The sequence below is a fragment of the Phocoena phocoena genome, chromosome X (assembly GCF_963924675.1).
Source record: "Phocoena phocoena chromosome X, mPhoPho1.1, whole genome shotgun sequence".
Classification (NCBI taxonomy): domain Eukaryota; kingdom Metazoa; phylum Chordata; class Mammalia; order Artiodactyla; family Phocoenidae; genus Phocoena; species Phocoena phocoena.
Genome location: NC_089240.1, coordinates 59,935,200 through 59,962,341, shown reverse-complemented (window position 1 = coordinate 59,962,341; position 27,142 = coordinate 59,935,200). Strand labels below are relative to the sequence as shown.

The 27,142-nt window shown below is 37.9% G+C and overlaps 1 protein-coding gene and 1 non-coding gene across 2 annotated transcripts in view; one reads left to right on the top strand and one right to left on the bottom strand.

The window, feature by feature from the left end:
* Positions 1-27,142, top strand: part of TEX11 (testis expressed 11) — a 338,390-nt gene that overhangs the window by 235,722 nt on the left and 75,526 nt on the right. The window contains exons 18-23 of the mRNA XM_065900178.1: positions 10,727-10,851; positions 15,879-15,964; positions 18,617-18,673; positions 22,693-22,733; positions 24,179-24,265; positions 24,699-24,769. Coding sequence (XP_065756250.1) covers positions 10,727-10,851; positions 15,879-15,964; positions 18,617-18,673; positions 22,693-22,733; positions 24,179-24,265; positions 24,699-24,769 — 467 coding nt within the window. The remainder of the gene's footprint in view (positions 1-10,726; positions 10,852-15,878; positions 15,965-18,616; positions 18,674-22,692; positions 22,734-24,178; positions 24,266-24,698; positions 24,770-27,142) is intronic.
* On the bottom strand, positions 26,742-26,870 carry LOC136143172 (small nucleolar RNA SNORA11). Its single transcript, XR_010657869.1, has one exon. It is a non-coding gene; the product is annotated as a small nucleolar RNA SNORA11 (small nucleolar RNA).

Genomic DNA, 27,142 nt, shown 5'->3' with positions numbered 1-27,142 from the left:
ACAAAGTAGGGAAGAATATACAATGGAGAAAAGACAATCTCTTCAGTAAGTGGTGCTGGGAAAACTGGACAGCTATATGTAAAAGAATGAAATTAGAACACTCCCTAACACCATACAGAAAAATAAACTCAAAATGTATTAAAGACCTAAATATAAGGCTGGATACTATAAAACTCCTGGAGTAAAACATAGGCAAAACACTCTTTGACATAACTCACAGTAACATCTTTTTTGTTTGTTTGTTTGCGGTACGCGGGCCTCTCACTGTTGTGGCCTCTCCCATTGCGGAGCACAGGCTCTGGATGCACAGGCCCAGCGGCCATGGCTCACGGGCCCAGCCGCTCCGCGGCATATGGGATCCTCCCAGACCAGGGCACGAACCCGCATCCCCTGCATCGGCAGGCGGACTCTCAACCACTGTGCCACCAGGGAAGCCCCACAGTAATGTCTTTTTTGATCCCCCTCCTAGAGTAATGAAAGTAAAAACCAAAAATGAACAAATGGGACCTAATTAAACTTAAAAACTTTTGCCCAGCAAAGGAAACCATAAACAAAACAAAAAGACAATCCGCAGAATGGGAGAAAACATTTGGAAATGAAATGATCATTTTTTTTTAAAGTTTGTTAATATGGTCAGTTACATTGATTTTTCAACAGATAAACCAATGCTGCATTCCTGGGATAAGCTCCACTTAGTCATGATGTGTTCTTTTTTTTAAATATAATGTTAGATTTGATTTGTTAACAGCTTAAGGATATTTGTACCTGTGTCCATGAGTGATACTGGTCTCTAGTTTTCCTGTAATGTTTTCGGTTTTGCAATTAGGGTAATGCTTACTATGTAGAATGAATTGGAAAATACACCCTCTTTTTCCATCTTCTAGAAGAATTTGTGTTGCTCAGTTGGTATTATTTCTTTGTTAAATGTTTGCTAGAGTTCACAAGTGAAGCCATCTGGGGCTGGAGTTTTCTTTATGAGAAGGTTTTTAATTATAAGCTCAATTTCTTTAATAGACAAAAGGTTTCTTCAGGTTATCTATTATTTCCAAACTGAGCTTTGGTAGTTTGTGTCTTTCAAGAAATTTGTCTGTTTCATCTAAGTTGTTGAAATTATTGGCCTAAAGTCATTCATTATATCATCCATTATCCTTCTGACATCTGTCAAATCTTTAGTGATGTCACCTTTATCATTCCTGATATTTGTAATTTGTGTCTTCTCTCTTTTTCTCCCTTTCAGAGTGGCTACAAGTTGATCAATTTTATTGCTCTCAATGAACCAGCTTTTGGTTTCATTAATTTTTCTCTATTGTTTTTTTCTGTTTTCATTTCAGTTATAAATGTTCTGATCTTTATCATTTCCATTCTTCTACTTACTTTGAGTTTCATTTGCTCTTTCTTTTCTGCTTTCCAAAGGTGAAAGCTGACGTCATTGATTTAAGACTTTTATTCTGGTTTAACATAAACAGTTAATGCTATAAATTACCTTCTAAGTATTGCTTTAGTGACAATACACAAATTTTGATATATTGTGTTTTCATTTTAATTCATTTCAAAATACTTTGCAATATGACCGTTGACTCCAGTGTAAACCCATGGATTATTTAGAAGTATGCTATTTATTTTCCAAACATTTGCAGATTTCCAGAGAACTTTTTTATTAATTTAATTCTGTTTTAGTGTAAGATCATAAGTTTGTATGACTTGAATCTTTTAAAATATGTTGATGCTTTTTATATGGCTCAGAATATTCTCTTTCTTGGTAAATGTTCCATGTGCACCAGAGAGGAATGTGTATTTTGCTGGTGTAAGGTCAAGTGTTCTATAAATGTCAGTCAGGTCAAGTTGATTAATAGTGTTAAATATCCTTGCTGATTTTCTGTCTACTTCTCCTGTCAGTTATTTGAGAGAGGTTATTGAAATCTTGGACAATAATTATGGATTTGTTCATTATTCCTCATAGTTCTATCAGTTTTTGCTTCTTGTATTTTGAAATTTTGTTACTGGATGCATCAACATTTAGGATTATGTCCTCATAATGAATTGGTTCCTTTATCATCATGAAATAACCTACTACCACTGGTAATAATCTTCGCTCTGAAGTCTATTTTGTCTGATATTAATATAACCCCTCCAACTTTCTTTTGATTATCTCTACTATATATATATTATCCCATCATTTTCTTTTAACCAATTTTGGCTTTATATTTAAAGTGTGTTTCTTGTAGGTAGCATATAGTTTAAAGTTGCTTTCTTCAATTCAATCTACCTTTTTTTTTTTAGCATCATTATTGGAGTATAATTGCTTTACAATGGTGTATTACTTTCTGCTTTATAACAAAATGAATCAGCTATACATACACATATATCCCCATATCTCCGCCCTCTTGCGTCTCCCTCCCACCCTCCCTTTCCCACCCCTCTGGGGGTCAGAAAGCACCAAGCTTATCTTCCTGTGCTATGTGGCTGCTTCCCACTAGCTATTTTACATTTGGTAGTGTATATATGTCCATGCCACTCTCTTACTGCGTCCCAGCTTACCCTTCCCAATCCCCATGTCCTCAAGTCCATTCTCTACATCTGCATCTTTATTCCTGTCCTGCCCCTAGGATCTTCGGCGCCATATGTATTTTTTTAGATTCCATATATATGTGTTAGCATACAGTATTTGTTTTTCTTTCTGACTTAATTCACTCTGTATGACAGACTCTAGGTCCGTCCACCTCACTACAAATAACTCAATTTCGTTTCTTTTTATGGATGGGTAATATTCCATTGTATATATGCGCCACATCTTCTTTATGCATTCATCTGTCAGTACACACTTAGGTTGCTTGCATGTCCTGGCTACTGTAGATAGAGCTGCAATGAACATTTTGGTACATGTCTCTTTTTAAATTACGGTTTTCTCAGGGTATATGCCCAGTAGTGAGATTGCTGGTTCATATGGTAGTTCTATTTAGTTTTATAAGGAACTTCCATACTGTTCTCCATAGTGGCTGTATCAATTTACATTCCCACCAACAGTGCAAGAGGGTTCACTTTTCTCCACACCCTCTCCAACATTTACTGTTTGTAGATGTTTTGATGCTGGCCATTCTGACTGGTGTGAGCTTATACCTCATTGTAGTTTTGATTTGCATTTGTCTCATGATTACTGATGTTGAGCATCCTTTCATGTGATTTTTGGCAATCTGTATATCTTCTTTGGAGAAATGTCTATTTAGGTCTTCTGCCCATTTGTGGATTGGGTTGTTTGTGTTTTTTTTATACTGAGCTGCATGTGCTGCTTGTATATTTTGGAGATTAATCCTTTGTCAGTTGCTTCATTTAGAAACATTTCCTCCCATTCTGAGGGTTCTCTTTCCATCTTGTTTGTGTTTTCCTTTGCTATGCAAAAGATTTTAAGTTTCATTAGGTCCCATTTGTTTATTTTTGTTTTTATTTCCATTTCTCTAGGAGGTGGGTCAAAAAGGATCTTGCTGCGATTTATGTCATAGAGTGTTCTGCCTATGTTTTCCTCTAAGAGTTTGATAGTGTCTGGCCTTAAATTTAGGTCTTTAATCCATTTTGAGTTTAGTTTTGTGTATGGTGATCCATTTTGAGTTTAGTTTTGTGTATGGTGTTAGGGAGTGTTCGAATTTCATTCTTTTACATGTACTGTCCAGTTTTCCCAGTGCCACTTATTGAAGAGTCTGTCTTTTCTCCATTGTATGTTCTTGCCTCCTTCATCAAAGATAAGGTGACCATACGTACATGGGTTTATCTCTGGGCTTTCTATCCTGTTCCATTGACCTATGTTTCTGTTTTTGTGCCAGTACCATACTGTCTTGATTATTGTAGCCTGGTAGTATAGTCTGAAGTCCAGAGCCTGATTCCTCTAGCTCCTTTTTTCTTTCTCAAGATTGCTTTGGCTATTCGGGGTCTTTTGTGTTTCCCTACAAATTGTGAAATTTTTTTTTCTAGTTCTACGAAAAATGCCATTGGTAGTTGGATAGGAATTGCATTCAATCTGTACATTGCTTTGGGTAGTATAGTCATTTTCACAGTGTTGATTCTTCCAATCCAAGAACATGTTATATCTCTCCATCTGTGTGTATCATCTTTAATTTCTTTCATCAGTGTCTTATAGTTTTCTGCATACAGGTCTGTTGTCTCCTTAGTAGGTTTATTCCTAGGTATTTTATTCTTTTTGTTTCAGTGGTAAATGGGAGTGTTTCCTTAATTTCTATTTGAGATTTTTCATCTTTAGTGTATAGGAATGTAAGTGATTTCTGTGCATTAATTAATTTTGTGTCCTGCTACTTTACCAAATTCATTCATTAGCTCTGGTAGTTTTCTGATAGAATCTTTAGGATTCTCTATGTATAGTATCATGTCATCTGCAAACAGTGACAGCTTTACTTCTTCTTTTCCCATTTGGATTCCTTTTATTTCTTTTTTCTTCTCTGATTGCTGTGACTAAAACTTCTAAAACTATGTTGCATAATGATGGTGAGAGTGGACAACCTTGTCTTGTTCCTGATCGTAGAGGAAATGGTTTCAGTTTTTCACTATTGAGAACGATGTTGGCTGTGGGTTTGTCATATATGGCCTTTATTATGTTGAGGTAAGTTCCCTCTGTGCCTACATTCTGGAGGGTTTTTATCATAAACGTGTGTTGAATTTTGTCAAAAGCTTTTTCTGCATCTAATGAGATGATCATATGGTTTTTCTCCTTGAATTTGTTAATATGGTTTATCACATTGATTGATTTACATATATTGAAGAATTCTTGCATTCTTGAGATAAACCGCACTTGATCATGGTGTACGATCCTTTTAATTTGCTGTTGGATTCTGCTTGTGAGTATTTTCTTGAGGATTTTTGCATCTATGTTCATCAGTGATATTGGCCTGTAGTTTTCTTTCCTTGTGACATCTTTGTTTTTGTTTTTGTTTTTTGGCGATACGCGGGCCTCTCACTGCCGTGGCCTCTCCCGACGCAGAGCACAGGCTCCGGACGCACAGGCTCAGTGGCCATGGCTCACAGGCTCAGCCGCTCTGCAGCATGTAGGATCTTCCTGGACCGGGACATGCACCCGTGTCCCCTGCATCGGCAGGCGGACTCTCAACCAGTGCACCACCAGGAAAGCCCTGTGACATCTTTGCCTGGTGTTGGTATCAGGGTGATGTTGGCCTCAGTATGAGTTTGGGAGTGTTCCTCCCTCTGCTATATTTTGGAAGAGTTTGAGTAGGATAGGTATTGCTCTTCTCTAAATATATGTTAAGAGTTCACCTGTGAAGCTTTCTGGTCCTGGGCTTTTTATGTTAGAAGATTTTTAATCACAGTCTCAATTTCACTGCTTGTGTTGGTCTGTTTATATTTTCTATTTCTTCCTGGTTCAGTCTCGGAAGGTTGTGCATTTCTGAGAATTTGTCCGTTTCTTCCAGGTTGTCCATTTTATTGGCATATAGTTGCTTGTTGTAATCTCTCATGATCCTTTGTATTTCTGCAGTGTCAGTTGTTACTTTCTTTTCATTTTTAAATCTACTGATTTGAGTCTTCTCCCTTCTTTTCTTGATGAGTCTGCCTAATGGTTTATCAATTTTGTCTGTCTTCTCAAAGAACCAGCTTTTAGTTTTATTGATCTTTGCTGTCGTTTCCTTCATTTCTTCATTTATTTCTGATCTGATCTTTATGATTTTTTTCTTTCTGCTAACTTTGGGGTTTTTGGTTCTTTTTTCTCTAACTGCATTAGGTGTAAAGTTAGGTTGTTTATATGAGATGTTTCTGGTTTCTTGAGGTAGGATTGTATTGCTGTAAACTTCCCTCTCAGAACTGCTTTTGCTGCATCCCATGGGTTTTGGGTCGTCATATTTTCATTGTCATTTGTCTCTAGGTATTTTCTGATTTCCTCTTTGGTTTCTTCAGTGACCTCTTGGTTATATAATAGTGTATTTTTTAGTTTCCATATGTTTGTACTTTTTACAGATTTTTTTCCTGTAATTGATGTCTAGATTCATAGCTTTGTGGTCAGAAAAGATACTTGATACAATTTCAATTTTCTTAAATTTAGCAAGGCTTGATTTCTGACCCACAGTATGATCTGTCCTGGAGAATGTTGCATGAGCACTTGAGAAGAAAATGTATTCTGTTGTTTTTGGATGCAATAATCCTGTAAATTATCAGTTAATTATCAGTTAAGTCGTCTTGTTTAATATATTATTTAAAGCTTGGTTTCCTTATTTATTTTCATTTTGGATAATCTGTCCGTTGGTGAAAGTGATGTGTTAAAGTCCCCTGCTATGACTGTGTTACTGTCGATTTCCCCTTTTATGGCTGGTAGCATTTGCTGTTAGGAGCATAAATATTTACAATTGTTATATGTTTTTCTTGGATTGATCCCTTGATCATTATGTAGTGTCCTTCTTTGTCTCTTTTAATAGTGTTTATTTTAAAGTCTCTTTTGTCGGATATGAGAATTGCTACTCCGGCTTTCTTTTGATTTCCAATTGCGTGGAGTATCTTTTTCCATCCCCTCACTTTCAGTCTGCATGTGTCCCTAGGTCTGGCGTGGGTCTCTTGTAGACAGCATATATACGGGTCTTATTTTTGTATCCATTCAGCCAGTCTGTGTCTTTTGGTTGGAGCATTGAATCCATTTACATTTAAGGTAGTTATCGATATGTATGTTCCTATTACCATTTTCTTAATTGTTTTGGGTTTGTTATCGTAGGTCTTTTCCTTCTCTTGTGTTTCCTGCCTAGAGCAGTTGCCTTCGCATTTATTGTAAAGCTGGGTTGGTGGTGCTGAATTCTCTTAGCTTTTGTGTGTCTGTCAAGGTTTTAATTTCTCTTTCGAATCTGAATGAGATCCTTCCTGGGTAGAGTAATCTTGGTTGTAGGTTTTTTCTTTTCATCACTTTAAATATGTCCTGCCACTCCCTTCTGGCTTGCAGAGTTTTTGCTGAAAGGTCAGCTGTTAGCCTAATGGGGATTCCCCTGTATGTTATTTGTTGCTTTTCCCTTGCTGCTTTTAATAATTTTTCTTTTCATTTAAGTTTTGATAGTTTGATTAATATTTGTCTTCACATGTTTCTCCTTGGATTTATTATGGGACTCTCTGCGGCTCCTGGAATTGATTGACTATTTCCTTTCCCATATTATGGAAGTTTTCAATTATAATCTCCTCAAATATTTTCTCAGTCCCTTTCTTTATCTTTTCTTCTTCTGGGACCCCTGTGATTCGAATGTTGGTGCATTTAATGTTGTCTCAAAGGTCTCTGAGACTGTCCTGAATTCTTTTCATTCTCTTTTCTTTATTCTGCTCTGTGGTAGTTATTTCCACTATTTTATTTCGCAGGTCACTTATCCGTTCTTCTGCCTCAGTTATTCTACTATTGATTCCTTCTAGGGAATTTTAATTTCATTTATTATTGTGTTGTTCATCATTGTTTGTTTGCTCTTTAGTTCCTTTTGATCCTTGTTAAATGATTCTTGTATTTTCTCCATTCTGTTTCCAAAATTTTGGATCATCTTTACTATCATTATTCTGAATTCTTTTTCAGGTAGACTGCCTATTTCATCTTCACTTGTTGGGTCTGGTGGGTTTTTGCCTTCCTCCTTCATCTGCTGTGTGTTTCTCTGTCTTCTCATTTTGCTTAACTTACCGTGTTTGCCATCTTCTTTTTGCAGGCTGCAGGTTCTTAGTTCTTGTTGTTTTTGGTGTCCGCTCCCAGTGGGTAAGTTTGGTTCAGTGGATTGTGTAGGCTTCCTGGTGGAGCTGACTGGTGCCTGTGTTCTGTTGGATGAGGCTGGATCTTGTCTTTCTGATGGGCAGGACTGTGCCCGGTGGTGTGTTTTGTGGTGTCTGTGACCTTATTATGATTTTAGGCAGCCTTTCTGCTACTGGGTCGTGTTTTGTTCCTGTCGTGCTAGGTGTTTGGCATAAGGTGTCCAGCACTGTAGCTTGCTGGTCATTGAGTGGAGCTGGTTGTAGCGTTGAGATGGAGATCTCTGGGAGAGCTTTCACTGTTTGATAATACGTGGAGCAGCGAGGTCTCCTGTGGTCCAGTGTCCTGAACTCGGGTCTCCCACCTCAGAAGCACAGGCCTGACACCCAGCTGGAGCACCAACACCCTGTCAGCCACACAGCTCAGAGGAAAAGGAGAAAAAAGGAAAGAAAGAAAGAAAAATAAGATAAAATGGAATTATTAAAATAAAATATTAAAAATTAAAAAGTAATTAAAAAAAAGAAAGAAAGAAGAGAGCAACCAAACCAAAAAACCAATCCAACAATGATAACAAGTGCTAAAAACTATACTAAAAAAAAAAAAAAAAACAACGGACAGACAGAACCCTAGGACAAATGGTAAAAGCAAACCTATACAGACAAAATCACATACACGCATGAAAAGTGAAAAAGGAAAAAGTATATGTATCTATATATTAAAAAAAAGGAAGAGAGCAACCAAGTCAATACACAAATCTACCAGTGATAATAAACTCTAAATATTGAAATACGATAAACATAAAACCAGAAACAAATTAGATGCAGAAAGCAAACCCCAAGTCTACATTTGCTCCCCAAATCCACCGCCTCAATTTTGGGATGATTTGTTGTCTATTCAGGTATTCCAGGGATGCAGGGTACATCAAGTTGAATGTGGAGATTTAATCCACTGCTCCTGAGGCTGGTGGGAGAACTTTCCCTTTCTCTTCTTTGTTCGCACAGCTCCTGGGGTTCAGCTTTGGATTTGGCTCCGCCTCTGCGTGTAGGTCTCCTGAGGGCATCTGTTTTTCGCTCAGACAGGGTGGGGTTAAAGTAGCAGCTGATTAAGGGGCTCTGGCTCACTCAGGCCAGGGGGAGGGAGGGGTACAGAATGCATGGCGAGCCTGTGGCGGCAGAGGCCAGCGTGAAGTTGCAACAGCCTGAGGCATGCTGTATGTTCTCCTGGGGAAGTTGTCCTTGGATCATGGGACCCTGGCAGTGGCGGGCTGCACAGACTTTCGGGAGGGGCTGTGTGGATAGTGACCTGTGCTTGCACACAGGCTTCTTGGTCCTGCAGCAGCAGCCTTAACGTTTCATGCCCGTCTCTGGTGTCTGTGCTGATAAACGCAGCTCTCATCTGTCTCTGGAGCTTGTTTAGGCAGTGGTCTGAATTGCCTCTCCTTGCACACCCTGAAACAATGGTCTCTTTCCGCTTAGGCAGTTCCAGACTTTCTCCCAGACTCCCTCCCGTCTAGCTTTGGTGCACTAGCCCCCTTCAGGCTGTGTTCAGCCAGCCAACCCTAGTCCTCTCCCTGGGACCTGACCTCCGACTCCGGAGCTTCAGCTCCCAGCCCCTGCTCATCCCAGCGGGTGAACAGACAAGCCTCTCAGGCTGGTGAGTGCTGGTCGGCACTGATCCTCTGTGCGGGAATCTCTCCACTTTGCCCTCTGCACCCCTATTTCTGCACTCTCCTCCATGGCTCTGAAGCTTCCCCTCCAACCTCCCCCCCCACCCCGCCCCGCAGTCTCTGCCAGTGAAGGGCCTTCCTAGTGTACAGAAACTTTTCCTCCTTCACAGCTCCCTCCCAGAGGTGCAGGTCCTGTCCCTATTCTCTTGTCTCTGTTTTTTCTTTTTCCTTTTGCTCTACTCAGGTACATGGGTATTTTCTTGCCTTTTGGGAAGTCTGAGGTCTTCTTCCAGCGTTCAGTAGGTGTTCTGTAGGAGTTGTTTCACAAGTAGATGTATTTCTGATGTATTTGTGGGGAGGAAGGTGATCTCCACGTCTTACCCCTCCACCATCTTAAAGGTCTATCTCTGTCTTTTAATTGGATCATCTAGACCATTTATATATATATATATATATATATATATATATTTTTTTTTTTTTTTTTTTTTTTGTGGTACGCAGGCCTCTCACTGTTGTGGCCTCTCCCGTTGCGAAGCACAGGCTCTGGACTCGCAGGCTCAGTGGCCATGGCTCACGGGCCTAGCCGCTCCATGGCATGTGGGATCTTCCCGGATCAGGGCATGAACCCGTGTCTCCTGCATCGGCAGGTGGACTCTCGACCACTGCGCCACCAGGGAAGCCCTAGACCATTTATATTTTAATGTGATTACTGATATGGCTAAGTTTAAATTTAGCATCTTGTTATTTGTCTTTTATTTGTCCTATCTGGTCTTTGTTGCCATTTTTCTTTTTTCTGCCCTTCTTTTAGATTAATTAATATTTTATAATTATGTTTATCTCATTCTTTGGCTTATTAGGTATAACTTTTTGTTTTGTTATTTTAGTTGTAAGGCCTATAGTACATACGTATCTAACTTATCATGGTCTGACTTTAAGACATATAAGGAAATATAATACCACCATTCTTTTTTTTTTTACTTTATTCTGTATTAGAATCCACTATATGGATGTACCAAATTGTAGTTAACCCATACATTATTGATGAAATTTAGGTTCATTCCATATTTCACTCTTACAAAAAATTGCTGTGTGAACATATTTGTATGTTTTTATTCACTTTTCGGATGTATCCATGGAATAAATTCATAGAGGTGAATTGCCTAGTTGGGCATTTTTGTGACATTCAAGTCCTCCTTGACAGTTTAGCAATTTAGATGGCTTTATGAAAATTAATATTTTAAAGATTTTAATGCTCTTAAATTCCAAAGTCATTGGGATATAATTAACCAGAGATAGCTATTATCTTGGATAAGAGTATCTCATTTTTTAATTGTTTCCTTGTTTTTCAGCTTTGCAGGCAATTGCTACTTCAGAGGATTTATTAAGAGCTGAAGAACAAGAAGAGAATGATGTAGTTACAAATAGAAGTTTAGTTTCCATGTTCCTCAATTTAGCTGCCCAGCTTGCTCTACAGGTAATTCTTATGTACCCATCTATGAGATTTTTACCTCTTTTCCATTTTCAGAGACAATTAGAATGGAATCATCATCAGGCACAGGAGAGGCCTTTCTTTACCCTCTATTTTGCCTCATTGTTTTCACACCAAGCTTTGTTGCAGAATTGCTTTATTTCTCTTCATTGCTTTATGATATAGAGAAAAGTAAATAAAACAAAGTGAGGTAATAGTTTTGAGCTTAAAACAACAGAAAAACTAAGCATAGCAAAACATTAACTTTTATTAGAAACTTGAGATTTGAAGTACTATACCATGCAAAAATATAATCATCTATTTGGAAACTTATCTTTATCATCAGTTTGCCAAAAAAAAAAAAAAAAACAAAAAAAACACAGTTTAAATCTTAATGGACCTTTTTAGTTTGTAACCAGAAAGCGACTTTAGTTTAGAAGTAATAAATACTTGCACCTCCTTTGTTTACTTGCAAAATTCTGGTCTTAGTAATATACAGGATTAGGAGAAGCATTGTAGCAACTGTGGAGCTCTTGGACTAGGTGATAGACCAGGTTTGAATTCTGGCTCTGCCACTTAAGTGCTTCCCTTCTTTGAATCTTAATTTCATCATTTGTAAAATAAAGATAATACCTAACTCCAGTGTTATTGTGAAAATTAAGTAAGAGGATGGCTGAAAATGTGATTTGTAATTAAAGAAGCTTGATCTACGCGTATAGTGTTTCTGTTCTTATTAGCGATATACAGTCTGGCCACAGCTGTCTCTTCTACTTTATCTCATATTACTCCCCTGTATCATCATTATAGTGATATAAGCCACCATTACGTTAGGCACAGGATCTAGAATGGTGGAGGCACAGGCCCTCTATAACTCCAAACAAAATACTGTGTCTGTCAAACAGGCCAGTCACATTCCTTTTTCTGTGTCTGGTTTATACCATCCCATCTTTTAAGAAATGTTCTCATTTAAATGCCACCTTTTCAAAGTCCGACTTAAGATTTCCTTCCGCTGTAGAGACTTCCCAAATCAATTCCAGTCCTCAGTTGCTCTTTTTCTACTCTAAGTTTCAGTAATTTTTAACGTGTATGCTAGTTATTTGGTCTGTATCATATATACTGCCTTATATTGCTAATGCATGGATTGTCTAACTTGACTTATAAAGTCCTTGAGGGCCGTATTTCTAGTACCTTGCCCAATATCTTGCCCAAAGTAGTAGCTGAATACAGTTTTGAGTGATATGTTTTGATGTTAATGAATAGGATAATAGAACTCCTGGAAGAGGAAAAATATTTGGCAGATGTAGATACATGATGTGCTTGTGCAGGAAATGAGAGACAAATCTCTAATGGGGAACCCAAAGGCAAATATCTTTTTAAAGGAAGGTTTATAAAGTTACATTTGATGGAAAGCAGAAGAAAGCCAATAGAAGAATTATGGAACTATATTTCTGAAAAGGAAAATAATTTTAATAGAGGAGAAAGAATCAGGAAAAAAAAAGCCTCAAGTAGTTTGAATTAGAAGGTGGAAGGAAGGATGGATGAGCCAAACCCAGGAAACTGAATATATCTCTACAAAAGAACAAGGGTGGAGTCCAGTTTTTACTTACTACAGTTGCTTTGCAAAAGGCATTTCAAGTGCTAGTGAAACTATCATTCATTCATCAAATATTTATTGAGCACCTACTACGTGCCAGGCACTGTTATAGTCTCTTGGGATAAATTAGTAAACAAAACAGTGATACGTCTTCTTGGAGCTAACATTCAAGCAGGAGGAGAGAAGATAATAATAAGCATAATAAATAAGAAATTATATATAATATGTTAGAAGTTGATAATAATATAGAAAAAATAGAGCAGGATAACAATCCTCTGGGATTGGTGTGAGTTATTTTTTTTAAATAGGGTGGTGAAGATAGGTCTCATCGAGGAGATGACATTTGTACAAAGACTTGAAATTGTTGAGGGAGTTAGCCCTGTAGATATATGGGGGGAGTGAAGAGGAAGAGTAATACAGGCAGAGATAACAGCCAATACAAAGGCCCTAAGGTATGTATCAAGGAAGCAAGTATGGCTAGAATGAATAAAGGGTGGGATTAGTGAGAGATGAAATCAGAGAGGTGATAGTCTGGATTATGTAGATCCTTATAGGCCAGTGAAAGGACTTTGACTTTTACTCTGAATGACATGGGGAACCATTGGAAGGTTTTTAACAGAGCAGTGACATGATTTGACTTTCATTTTGAAAGAAATACTCTTGGCTGTTTTATTGAAAATAGACCATAAAAGAACCAAGCAAGGAGACCTGTTAGGAAGTTTTCAAAGTAATCCAGGGAAGATTAAGGTGACTCAGATAAGGGAGATAACAGTGGAGGTAAATGGTAACAGAATTTGCTGACAGATTAGATGAAGGGTATAAGAGAAAGAGACTGGGTCATCAAGTGGAGTTGCCATCAGTTGAACTAGGAAAGGCTGCAAATAGAGTACGGTTGGGGTGAAAATCAGGAGTTCAGTTTGGACATGATACATTTGAGATGTCTCTTAGACTATCCAAGTAGAGATCTGAATAGTCAGTTGTATATATGACTCCGGAGTTGTGAAAGAGGTCTGGGCTGAAGAGAAAAGTTTAATAAGAGTCATTAATATATAGATGGTCTATAAAGCTATGAGACTGGGATGTCATCACCAAGGGAGTGAGTATATATGCAGTAGAGATGAGGACCAGAGACTGAGCCTGAAACCCTCAAACATTAATGGTTTGGAGAAAAGAAGAGGAACCAGTAAAGGATAATGAAAGGGAGTAATCCATGAGGTAGGGGAAAACAAGGATGATGTGGTGTCTTGGAAGCCAAATGTGTTTCAAGGAGGAAAGAGTGATCAACTATGTTGAATGTTGCTGATAGGTCAAATACAGTGAGGACTGAGAACTGACCATTGGAATTTATAATATGGAGGTCATCGGTGAGTTTGACAAGAGCAGTTTTGGTAGAGGTAGGACAAACACCTGATTATAGTAGGCTGAAGAGAGAATTGAAGGAAAGGAATTGGATACAGTAAGTATAGACAATTCTTCAGAAGAGTTTACTACAAAGGGAAGAAAAGAAGTTGGGCAAGAAAACAAAATTTTTTTTAAAGTTGGGCAGTAGTTGGTGAGAGAAGTAGGTTCAAGAGGTTTGTTTGTTTGCTTGATATGGGATAAGTGAGAATGTTTATTTGCTAATAGGAATGACCCAGTTAAGAGAACAAAAATTGACAATGTGAGAGAGAAAAATGAAAATTGTTAGAGTAATGTCATTAAATAGGCAAGAGGTGATGGATGCAAGTGTATACGTTTAGGGTTTGGCTCTAGGAAGAAACATGGATAGTTCATTTATGATAGCAGTTGAGAAGGCAGAGTATGTGGTGTGGTTCCTGGTGTGTGAATAGATGTGGTAGTGGGAATCTGTGGAAGTTCTCTTTCTGACTGCTTCAGTTTTCTCAGTGAAGTAGGAAACATGGTCATCACCTGAGAGTGAGAATAGGAGAGGAGGTGTTAGGTGTTGAGAAAAGAGGATAAGATATCAACTAATCATCCAGAAAATCAAGAAAGTGAATGGCAAGGGTAGTGTGGTATGCTTGCCTTGTAGCAGTAAGGTCCATTTGATGAAGTTTTAAAAATAAAACAAATAGTTGTACAGGTTTTTACCCAGCTACTTTCAGCTGCATGGATGCAGGCACAAAAGTCACTAGAAAGTTGAATTTAACCAGGCTTATGGTTTTGCCAGGTGAATACAATGAAGCAAAAGAGGGGCAGGAAAATCAAGGAACAAGGGAGTGATTATAATTAATCCCCATGGAATTTAAACTGGATACCGAGGAGGACTTCAAGGGGATGAGGGTTGGTGAAATAGTAGTAGTATCAATGTATTGGAGATCTTAATGCAGTTGAAGGATTGCTGGAGTGGTAGAGAGAGTGAATTAGAAAGGTAGGAGATGGTAGAATACATGAAATAGAGCAGGGTACAAGACAAGAGTGAGGGAGTGAGGCACCTAGAATTGGTCCATGCATAACCCTGAGAATGAGTGCGTCCATAAATTGTGTGCCCTAGGAGCCTCACTTGCATGACCTGGCTTTTAGTGATGACAGTGTCCAGTGAATGACTGTGTTAGTGAATGGCTAAGATAATTGGCAGAGTGGAATTCAAGGAAATAAGAGACTAGGATATTAAAAGGATCATCTATCTGTATAATGAAAATGCCAAAAATTGACAGGAGTATATTTTGGAAAAAATAACTGTGAGGAGTAGATAAATCATTAAGAAATGAGAAGAAATGGTCTGAGAGCAGTTCACCATAACAGTGAGGGATAATGGGTGATATAGTCTGGTGACAGGAAATTCAAAGCTGGGGGTTTTAGGGAGCAAGAGGGAGAATAATTTTAAAACAGCAATGAGCAAAAATGATGCCTACTCCATCTCCAGGTCTAGGGAGATGAAAGAAAAACAGCCACTACTTGAGAGGGCTTTATTGGAAGCAGTGTCCTTGGAGAAACATAGATTTCCATTAGAGAAAGAATGTAGAGGGAACTTTCTGGGAAGAAGTTGCTCATAGAGGAGACTTTGCTGATAATGGACTGAATTTCAGAAAGCATAGTGGAAGGGTTGGAAGAGTTGGGGAGAAATGAGAAAAGAGGACAAAAGGGATTTACAGAGGGTGCTGGAAATGAGGGTGACCTCAGAGTCCAGGGTTCTTTTGGCTACTGCTGACAAACAGGAATAAAGAGCACAGTAAGATTAGTCCTAGTGAATTCAAGGCAGTGTTGGCAAGGCTGTGAGCGTTTATGGATAGGGAGGAGTGGCTTTCTGGGGCCAATATGAACCTGTTCTGTTTTTGTCAATGAGTTATATCTTCATTCTACCACCTTGCAGTAGCGCTTTTGAGAATACAAAACAAACAAGTTCAGATTTTGTGTTCCCCTTAATGGACAGGAATATAGATAACATTTTATAAGTATCACTTTGAGATGTAATTTAACATATTATATTTGTCCTTTATAGAATGAACAACAGATCGTGGCAGAAAAAGCTTTGGAATATTTAGCTCGTTATTCAGAAGACGCACAAGAAGTCATTGTAGCTTTAAAGTAAGTAATCCACATCCTGTGGATGTGAAAGGATCTCCTCTGTACATGTTACTCTTGGTCTGTAAACTTTGCCAAAATAGTACTGATGGGATCAAGCTGAGTCAATGCCTACAATACCAAGTGGTTTTTTTCCCAGCTTTATTGAGATGTAACTGACAAATGGTGGCATTGTATAAGTTAAGATAGGTAACCTGGTGATTTAATACACATTCGTATTATGAAATAGCACAGTAAGATTAGTTAATACATCCATCACCTCACAAAATTACACACTGTGTGTGGTGAGAACATTTAAGATTGACTCTCTTAGCAACTTTCAAATGTATAATACAGTATGGTTAACTACAGTCACCATGCTGTACGTTAGATCTTTGGAATGTATTCATCTTATAACTGGAAGTTTATACCCTTTGACCAACATCTCCCCATTTTCTCCACCCACAGGCCCTGGCAAACATCATTCTACTCTATGTGTTTAGATTTTCTTTCTTTCTTTCTTTTTCTTTTTTTTTTTTTTTTTTCTAGAGATCCCACATATAAGTGGACAATACAGTTTTTGTCTTTCTCTGTCTGACTTATTTCACTTAGTACAATGCCTTCAAGGTCCATCTGTGTTGTCACAAAAGGCAGGATTTTCTTCTTTTATTTGGTTGAATAATATTCCTGTTTGTGTGTATGTACATATACCACATTTTCTTTATTCCTCCACTGATGGACACTTAGGTTGTTTCCATGTCTTGGCTATTGTGGATAATGCTACCGTGAACATGGGGGTGCAGCTATCTCTTCAAGATAGTGATTTCCTTTCCTTTGGATATATACCCAGAAGTGGGATTGCTGGATTGTATAGTAGTTTTATTTTTACTTTTTAAGGAACCTCCATGCTGTTTTCCACAGTGGCTGTACCAGTTTGCATTCCCATCAACAATGCACTAGGGCTCCCTTTTCTCTACAGCACTTGTTATGTCTCGTCTTTTAGATAATAGCCATCCTAACAGGTGTGAGGTGATATTTCATTGTGGTTTTGATTTGCATTTCTCTGATGATTAGTAATGTTCAGCATCTTTTCATGTACCTGTTGGCCATTTGGATGTCTTCTTTGGTAAAATACCTATTCAGGGGCTCTGCCCGTTTTTTAATAAGATTATTTGTTTTTTTGCTGTGGAGTTGTAGGAGTTCCTTATATATTTTGTATATTAACCCCTTATCAGATATATTGTTTGCAAACATTTTCTCCCATTCCATAGGTTGCCTTTTCCTTTTTTTGATAGTTTCCTTTGCTGTGCAGAAGCTTTTTACTTTGATGTAGCCCCACTTACTCATTTTTGCTTTTGTTGCTTGTGCTTTGGGTGTCATATCCAAAAAATCATTGTCAAGGAGCTTTTTCCCTGTGTTTTCTTCTAGGACGTTTATGGTTTCAAGTCTTATATTTAAGTCTTTAATCCATTTTGAGTTAGTTTTTCTGAGTAGTGAAAGATAGGGGTCCAATTGCATTCTTTTGTATGTGGATATCCAGTTTTCCCAGTACCACTTATTGAAAAGGTTATCTTTCCTCCATTAAATATTCTTGTCTCCCTTGTCGTATATTAGTTGACAGTATATATATGGGTTTATTTCTGGGCTCTCTGTTCTATTGGTCTATGTGACTATTTTTATGCCAATACTATGCTGTTTTGATTACTATAGCTTTGTAGTATAGTTTGAAAACAAGAAATGTGATGGCTCTAGCTTTGTTCTTTTTCAAGCTTGCTTTTGTTGTTCAGGGTCTTTTGTGGTTTCATTTGAATTTTAGGATTTTTTTTTCTATTTATGTGAAAAATGCTATTGGAAATTTGGTAGGGATGCTTAAGGTAAAAAAAGATATCAGTTGAAACTGATCTTCCCCTTTCTCTGTTTGTATGAAGGAAAATGGTTTATCAAAAGGGAACTTTTACATACAATAATGAGACAGAGGAAGGTGAGGTTAGGGCATGGTAACTCCTAATGATGTAACTGAGAGTATGCCAGTGGGAAAAATAAACCAGAAGGGTTCTATAGTAATTCTCCCATTGGTCAACTATACTTGAGGCCATACTTCTGAAGGGAAATGGAGTCACAGATACAAAAGTATCAGAAGGAGTCTAGAGATACATACGTTTAGTCAGATAAATATCTAAAATTATTCTGGATGATTGATGGTGTTTTTTCTTTTTAAAGATTTTTAGGATTTGAAACTTTACAAACTACCTTATTTTGTCAGTTTGTCATCATGTCACCAGATCCCTTCAAAAAATATTCATCCTAGTTTATGTGGAACCCAAAGGCCAGTTCCAGGTTCCTTTATAGAAAGAAAAATATAAAAGACTTGTACACTATATCTGATGTTCTGGCAGGTGATTGGGGGCAATTAGATAAACTGTGGAACTATTTAAGAATTTGTCAAGCAACACTTTCGTTTTAAAATTATTTTATTAAATTACTCTTCCAAAATTACAAAGTTGGTATGTTTTCATTGCAACCATTAAGACATACAAAGACCTATAAATAAAATAATCTCTTTTACCTCTCTTTTCTCACTTCTGCCTCGTGGGCTAATCAAGATTAATAACTTGGTATATATTCTTTCACATATTTCTTCCTAAGCATCACTTTTTATATTACTTTATCATACAGGTGTTTGCTTCGTCTTCTTGTTCCAAAAGTTTCTCGCATGCCAGAATCTGAAAACAAGTAAGTTATAATTCAACAGAAATGATGTATTCACCGTTAGAAAAAAATATAACAATTTTCACTAGAAACCTTGTATTGAGAGATATATAGTATACTGGGTAAGGTCAATATAGGCTCTGGGGCCAGTCTTCCTGGGTTCATATTTTGGCTCTGCCACTTATTAGAATATGTAACCTGGGCTTCTGTTTCCCGATCTGTAAAATGGGTATAATAATAGTACCTACCTTATGAGGTTGCTGTGATGCCCTGATGAATAAATACGTGTAAAACACTTAGAATAGTGCTAGGCATTTACCATGCCCTCAGTAATGTTCGCTATGATTTCATTATGATATTGTATCTGTTTCCCCCTTTCTTAACAGGAGACTTAAATATAGACATAGCTCTTAGCTCTTACTTTCCCACAGAAACATAAATAAACTGGTTGGCTTGTTGATTCTGATTCTGTATCAGCTCAGCTGGAAGTATTCAAATATCTTTCTGCTCACAGTTTCTATGGCATAAGGTATAAAGAACTTAACAATACATGGAAGAATTGGGTCACCCATATTTCATTCACAAAATTCACTTCCTCCTAATGATTTAAAAGAAAACTCTATTCAAGGTCTTGACTAGGGATAACTTTCAGAGAAATACCACCTATCTCTATTTTCTCTACTTGGACAAAAACTCTGTAAGAGTGTATCACTACTTCATTTTTGCTTTCTATATTTGTACCTGGAGGCAATATATTTTTTTAGCTAAATTCTTTGGGAACTATCTATGACTGAGATAATATTAGATTGATGACATAACTTTTTTCATAATGCAAATTTTACCCAGACATATATGGTAAGTTTTGCCCCTTGTTTACAGGCTCTATGAATCCATTTGAAGGGCACTCAAGCTAACTAAAAAAAAAAAACCATATTGAGATAATTGAAAATTTGAGTAATGACCAAATATTTGATATTAAGAAATTATTAACTTTTAGGCATATAATGGTAGTATAGGTATGTTTTTAAAAGGATCCTTATATCTTATAGGCACATCCTAAAATATTTATGGATGAAATGATGTGATGTCTGGAATTTGCTTCTACAAACAATAAATGCTGGAGAGGGTTTGGAGAAAAGGGAACTCTCTTGCACTGTTGGTGGGAATATAAATTGATACAGCCACTATGGAGAACAGTATGGGTGTTCCTTAAAAAACTAAAAATAGAACTACCATACAACCCAGCAATCCCACTACTGGGCATATACCCTGAGAAAACCATAATTCAAAAAGGTCATGCACCAAACTGTTCGCTGCAGCTCTATTTACAATAGCCAGGACATGGAAGCAACCTAAGTGTCCATCAACAGATAATGCATAAAGAAGATGTGGCACATATATACAATGGAATATTACTCAGCCATAAAAAGAAACGAAATTGAGCTATTTGTAGTGAGGTGGATGGACCTAGAGTCTGTCATACAGAGTGAAGTAAGTCAGAAAGAGAAAAACAAATACTGTATGCTAACACACATATATCGAATATTTTTTAAATAAAGTTCTGAAGAACCTAGGAGCAAGACGGGAATAAAGACACAGACCTACTAGAGAATGGACTTGAGGATACGGGGAGCGGGGAAGGGTAAGCTGGGACAAAGAGAGAGAGTGGCATGGACATACATACACTACCAAAAGTAAAATAGATAGCTAGTGGGAAGCAGCCGCATAGCACAGGGAGATTAGCTCGGTGCTTTGTGACCACCTAGAGGGGTGAGATAGGGAGGGTGGGAGGGAGGGAGACGCAAGAGGGAAGAGATATGGGGACATATGTATATGTATAACTCATTCACTTTGTTATAAAGCAGAAACTAACACACCATTGTAAAGCAATTATACTCCAATAAAGATGTTAAAAAATAATAATAATATGGGAGAAGAGGGGGTAGGTGGAGGTATCATTAAAATAAGATTGATGATGAGTTAATAATTATTGAAGCTGGGCCATGGATACATGGGGATTCATTCCTCTGTTAAATATAAGCATCTTTGAAATTTTCAACAATAAAAAGTTAAAAAATGAAATAAACTCAGAGACTAAATTTTGATAGCTAATAGATTGTAAGAGCTCCTCAAAGGCTAGTACTATTTGTATTTATCTTTGTATCTCTGGAACCTAGGACAGTATCTAGCACAAGCACATAATAGCCACTCAATTTATTTAAATGGCTGAATATCAGTCCTTTACAAGAAGATCTTATATTGGATTTAAAAGGTGCTTCATATTCCATGTAATTGTGATGCACAGTCAGATCCCACTCATTAAAACTAATTTAAAGATGGGGAGAAGGAAAGGGATCTTGTTCAAATTAATGACAAACTTTAATTACAGAATATTTTATAAATATACCTTTATTGTTCTCAAGTAAATATAGTAATAAAGAACATCTACTAGCAGTGTTTTCAAGTAGAGGTCAGGACCTGATTTAACAAATAGATTAGACTAACTTATAAAAGAAAAAAAAAAGCCTAATTCAATGGGAAGAGTCAGAGAATTGAGTTCTAGTTTTAGCTGTTTCACTAACTTCTGGTTTACCTTAGACAATAACAACTTATATAACTTCTCTAAGCTTTATTTTCTTCACCTATTAAATAAAAGAAGGTGAACTGGAAAAGTTCTGTCCTCTTCTAAAAATCTTATGTTTTTCAATTACAGTATCTACCTAAGTATTAACAATTCGTGTGCTACAATTTTTGATAGCAGTTTGTCTCTTAAATAGACTATACATCCCTTTCCATGTGCTCATTCTTACTTGTACTATTTATTTGCATTAATGGACCCTCCCTAGATTATTTTATATAGTCACTGAATTAAATAGTGAAGTCGGGCTTCCCCAGTGGCGCAGTGGTTGAGAGTCCGCCTGCCGATGCAGGGGAAACGGGTTCGTGCCCCGGTCCGGGAGGATCCCACATGCCGTGGAGCGGCTGGGCCCGTGAGCCATGGCCACTGAGCCTGTGCGTCCAGAGCCTGTGCTCCGCAACGGGAGAGGCCACAACAGTGAGAGGCCCGCGTACCGCAAAAAAAAAAAAAAAGTTAAATAGTGAAGTCAACTTTAGCTCAGCTGAAATTCAGATTAATAAAATTTACTGTTAGAAGTTACTTTATATAAAGCAGATGTTTCATGTTTATCCCTAAGAAAGCTGCTACTTTTCCTGAAGCACAGTCTGTATTGTATAATACTAGACATTCTCCTGATAAGGCCAGTCTTACGGTGTGTTCTACCCTACTTACTATAAACTTCCTTAGTTGAGTTTGCCGATACTTCCATATTCAATCCTTTGTTTAAGCATAATGGGATGTTTTTCTCTGTTAAAATTTATGTTGCCCCTAAAGAAGCTTAACTAAGGGTCAAGAGACCTAGGTAGTAGTAGTCTTGGCATTGTCATTGCATGACCTTAGACAGATCATCCCGCATTTCCAGATCTGTTTCCTCATCTGTAAAATGAAGGGTATGGATAAGTGGTTTTTAAACTATATTCCTTAGAAACCTGGAAAATCTGTGGCACTGCCTCAGGGACTTCCAGGAAGCCGAGACTCTAGGCCTCCACCCACCACTGGTTCAACCAGAGCAGGTACACTTTTGTCTCTTCTTGTATATTAGACTTTTATAAAATTTTATTTGAAACACAGGTTCCAGTTCCCCCTCTTCAAAAAAAACCAAAGCTTGAAAATCACAGAGATCACTACCTGCTCTCAAATTCTGTGACCCTGTAATATAAAACCTTATCAGTCATTGAAATCCTTTGCTTGAGAGTAGGTGTAGAAGGGGAAGAGAGAAAAAAATATGAGGACATTGGAGATGAGGAACAGTGTCCTATAATGAGGAAAAAGTGTTGAAATGATAGGTTGGAGCCTTGAACAACAAACTTCAGAATTTAACATTTTCCTTGAGCTGCTCTCAGGCAAATATAGAGTCTCTTTTTGATACTTTTCTGTAGTAAAGCTTTGGAACAGTATGAAAATGCTCTTTTCTTTATTTTTTTAGAAAGAAACAAATGGATAGACTTCTGACTTGCTTGAATACAGGTAAATATCTCCTTGGTTATTTTCACTCCTTCATTTTGCCTCTATCCTCTATTAAATTCTCCAAGTACATTGAGCACACTGACTCGGGCTTCGTGTTTGAGTTAAGCTTCATGCTTTTACTAACATACGTCACAGCAGTATACCTGTTTATATATTCACAAGCAGAGAAAAGTTTGTCATCATTAGCATTCATCTCCAAATGTGATTTCACCTCTGTTTTTATTCCAGTTTTTTAAAAGACATTTCCCTTCCTTCCTTCCTTCCTTCCTTCTGTCCTCCCTCCCTCCCTCCCTCCCTCCCTCCCTCCCTCTCTCCCTCTCTCCCTCTCTCCCTCTCTCTCTCTCTCCCTCTCTCCCTCTCTCCCTCTCTCCCTCTCTCCCTCCCTCCCTCCCTCCCTCCCTCCCTCTCTCTCTCTCTCTCTCTCTCTCTCTCTCTCTCTCTCTCTCCCCCCCCTCCCTCCCTCCTCCCGCCCTCCTCCCTCCCTCCCTCCCTTCCATGTCTATTGCCACTTGGTCCTAACCTAGAAATTGAACAGGTGAAAAAGGGTCAAGACAAATAAAAATATTCTGAGCCCTGCTAATTTTCATGTTCTCTGAATCAAATTCAGATTGTTTACTCTGTTGTTTTGAAGCTGTCCATCTGTCTATCCAAGTCTGTGTCATCTCCTCTATCTACTAATTGCTCCCTGTCCACTTCATTCAGCTAACATCCTAGCTACATTGCATTCCATTTTCCAACTCTATGCTTGCTTTCTTGGTGTCCCTTTTGCCTAATAGGTCTTCCAGTTTCTACTGCCCATGTACCTATTTCCTTATGTCTAAAACACACCAAAAACTCCATATCTTAGAAATTCAGTTCCATTTATTGCAGTAGTTCAATTTTATACCTCAAATACCTGTCAACAGGGTGTAAATGTAGCAAAGTGGTTTAGAAACTACAGCTTTTCAAAAGATAAAAAGTTCTCTTTTGGCATTCTTATCTCTCAGAAGGGCACATGAGTATGTAATAAATGCGTTCTGATGATGACGGCACATTCTGGTTCCATACTGTGCTTGCTGTAGGAGCTCAGTAAATATTATGCCAACCTATCAATACTCTTCCAATCCTCAATCTCCTTTTCAGTGTTTTAAATGATTATTCCTCTTCTTTGTTTCCTTACACATAAATCATATCTTTCTACCTCAGGTGGTGAATGATTGCTCTAATTAAAATTATGAATCTCTCCAAAGATGTGTTTGTTCCCCAGAGTTTGAGTTAACAGTTCCTTGGAGCTTGGTAATGCTTTTTGTCATTTAAATTACTTTTGGTATGCACCCATGCACACGCATAAAAAAAGAACTTTCTAAATTCAAGCTCATGTTTGACTGTTTTTAAAGCAGGATTAACAACTTTGCTAGAGTATAAAGTAAAAGACCTCAATATCAGATTTTCCTGTTTGACTGCAGCACTCCCGAAACTTGCTCAGTATTTTGATGGAGAAGTCTCGACTTCAGGCTCAAGGACTAATGAAGCTCATTGGTTTCGAAAAACAGGTAAAAGGAAATTCTGTGGCTATGGGAAACATTGTGGGGTGGTAGAATCAGATGTGGATTCAAATTCTGGATCTTCCATTTGTAGCTGTGGGTACAAGGATAACTTGCTTAATCTCAGTCGGTGAACTCCTCACTGTGATCCTCATTTTTTTAGATGGATTTGTGCCAAGTAAGAATTTATCATATGTCCCCAATTTTAAAAAATGCAACACTATCTCCATTGGCCATTGTCCTAGAATTAAAGATTGGAAGTGATGGAAGTCTCTAAATTTACCTGGAAAAAATTTCTCTGAAAACCTAAAGTTAGCTTTTTTTAACCCCTGAGAAACCCCTCATTAGTGTGTTAATGTTAAAGATGTAGGTAGTGGAGATTATAATGGTACAGGTTAAACAGTAAATTTTCATAATTATGTTATTTCATGTTAACTTTCAGCTTGGAACTTGGCTGTGCAATGTAACAAAGACCCAGTGGCAATGAGAGAATTTTTCATAATTTCTTATAAGGTAAGCCTCTTCCAACAAGTATCTCACATATGGATCACAACAAGGATATGACCACTATGAGTATAGTCAATGACTAAGTATAGAGTGAGATTGGCTTTTAATCTAGGAACTTTTAATATATGTTTAAGCAGGAATGACCTAAGGGGAATTTAATCCCTATAGGGTATAATATGAGAACATGAGGCAGTTCTCCCCATACCGAAATAGCACAAACAACCATCATCCGGAGCCTAAAGTTCTACCATAAGAGACTTATTCCTTTATCTTTGAAGGAATTTCAGTCTCTCAGAACCTATATCAAAATATAGCTATCTTTAGGAGGGAATACTCCAAGAAGTTGTCAATTACCAAAACATTAGGAAGGGTTATGGGTATAAGTCTATAGGAATATTGAATAGGTATCTGGGGACAACAGGAGGTTAAAAGGATGCTAAGAAGCTTGGACCTGCTTTATAATTTTTCCGAGAGCAGGTTTTGTGTGTAAGGATTTGTGAGCTTGTTTTGCAGTTATAAGCCTTTTAAAATAGGTGTTATCCTCCAAGGTAGAGGTTAAATGCCAGAAAGAGGATCAAGTATTGATTAGAGGATGAAAGGAGAGGTGGCAAAGAATATCCCTCATACACATTCTGGAGTATGCAGTCTGATATGTTGAGGTAGATTAAATATTTTAGAACTGGAACGAACTATAGAGATAATCTAGCACAACTCCCTCATTTTATATATGAGTCACCTGAGATGTACAGAGATTGGGTGTCTTGAAATGCTATTAGTTAAATGATGGCGATGATTATGATCACTAAATATTTGGGGAGATTAAGAAATAATGTTTGAAAGTTTAGGTATAATTTCCATTTTAATTAGGTGAAATAAATTAGCTTCAGTTTTGACATTCATGATAGCACTAGTCGGATTCCATGTTAGAATCAAGTAGCCTAGAATTTTACTATACTACAAAGCTGGGAGGTTTGGTTTTTTTTGAGGTTAATTTGTGTTTTTATTTGCTAGTATAACTTAACTACAGTGGCCTGCAAACTCTTTTGATCTAAAAAATACCTTTTACATCACAGTCCAACAAACACACACACATATATAATATGCATGCATATATAAGCAAAACAAAAGTTTTGCCAAAAATGTCTACCCTGTTAATTCTCTTTTTTTTTGAGACTTTTTTTTTTAAAGCAGTTTTAGGTTTACCACAAAATTGACAGGAAGGTACAGAAATTCCCCCATATACCCCGTCCTGACACATGCGTAGCCATTATCAACAGAGTCGTACCTTTTCTCTTTTTTTTGCGGTATGCGGGCCTCTCACTGCTGTGGCCTCTCCCGTTGCGGAGCACAGGCTCTGGACGCACAGGCTCAGTGGCCATGGCTCACGGGCCCAGCCGCTCCACGGCATGTGGGATCCTCCCGGACCGGGGCACGAACCCGTGTACCCTGCATCGGCAGGCGGACTCTCAACCACTGCGCCACCAGGGAAGCCCCCTTTTCTTTTTTAAACCAATGACAAACTGCATTGACACATCATAAAACCACAGTCCACATTTCACCTTAGGGTTCACTTTACTGAAGTGAGTAGTGTTGCACATTCTGTGGGTTTGGACAAAAGTATAATGACATATATCCATCATTATAATGTCATACAAAGTATTTCACTGCTCAATAAAAACTTCTGTACTCTGTGTATTCAGCTCCCCTCTCCCCCCGAAACTCCTGGCAACCATTGATCTTTTTATTGTCTCCATAGTTTTGCCTTTCCAGAATGGCATATAGTTGGAATCTGTTTTTTTTCCCTTGAATAAAGAGATTCAAAGTCTTTATGTCTGTAAGACTACTTATGGCCCACTCATGTGTGGACCTCACTGGCTCTAGGTGGCAAACCTCCCCACTAAATACTGTAGCTTTTCTTCCAATATTGAGACCTGTCCCACTGGTCCTACCCAGAAGCCATGTGGAGCTACAGGGGGACATGTGTTGGGTATTTGTTCATAGGAAGGCCACAAGTTTGTGCCCCTTGTCACAGTGAACTCAGATTTCTGTTGGGTGTGTTGTAAATTGAGGAGCCATTTCTTCAGGCCCCCTGCTCTGAGGACAGCCCATGGGATTTTTTTCTAAAGCTGGAGGAGAAGGTTTAATGATGAGGTTATGCCTAATGCCTGTCAAGATTTGACATTGTCTCTTTCAACCATGAACAATATAGGTACTAATTTCAGCTCTATTCAGTGCAAAGGGGAAATCTATTTGCCAGGGGGAAAATCACTTAGAAATTACAGCGTAAACCAAGAAGTAAATCACTAGATAGAAATACAGGGCCAAATGACAGTACTTGTCATTGGGAAAGACAGGAAAATTGTGAAGAAATGAAGCTTT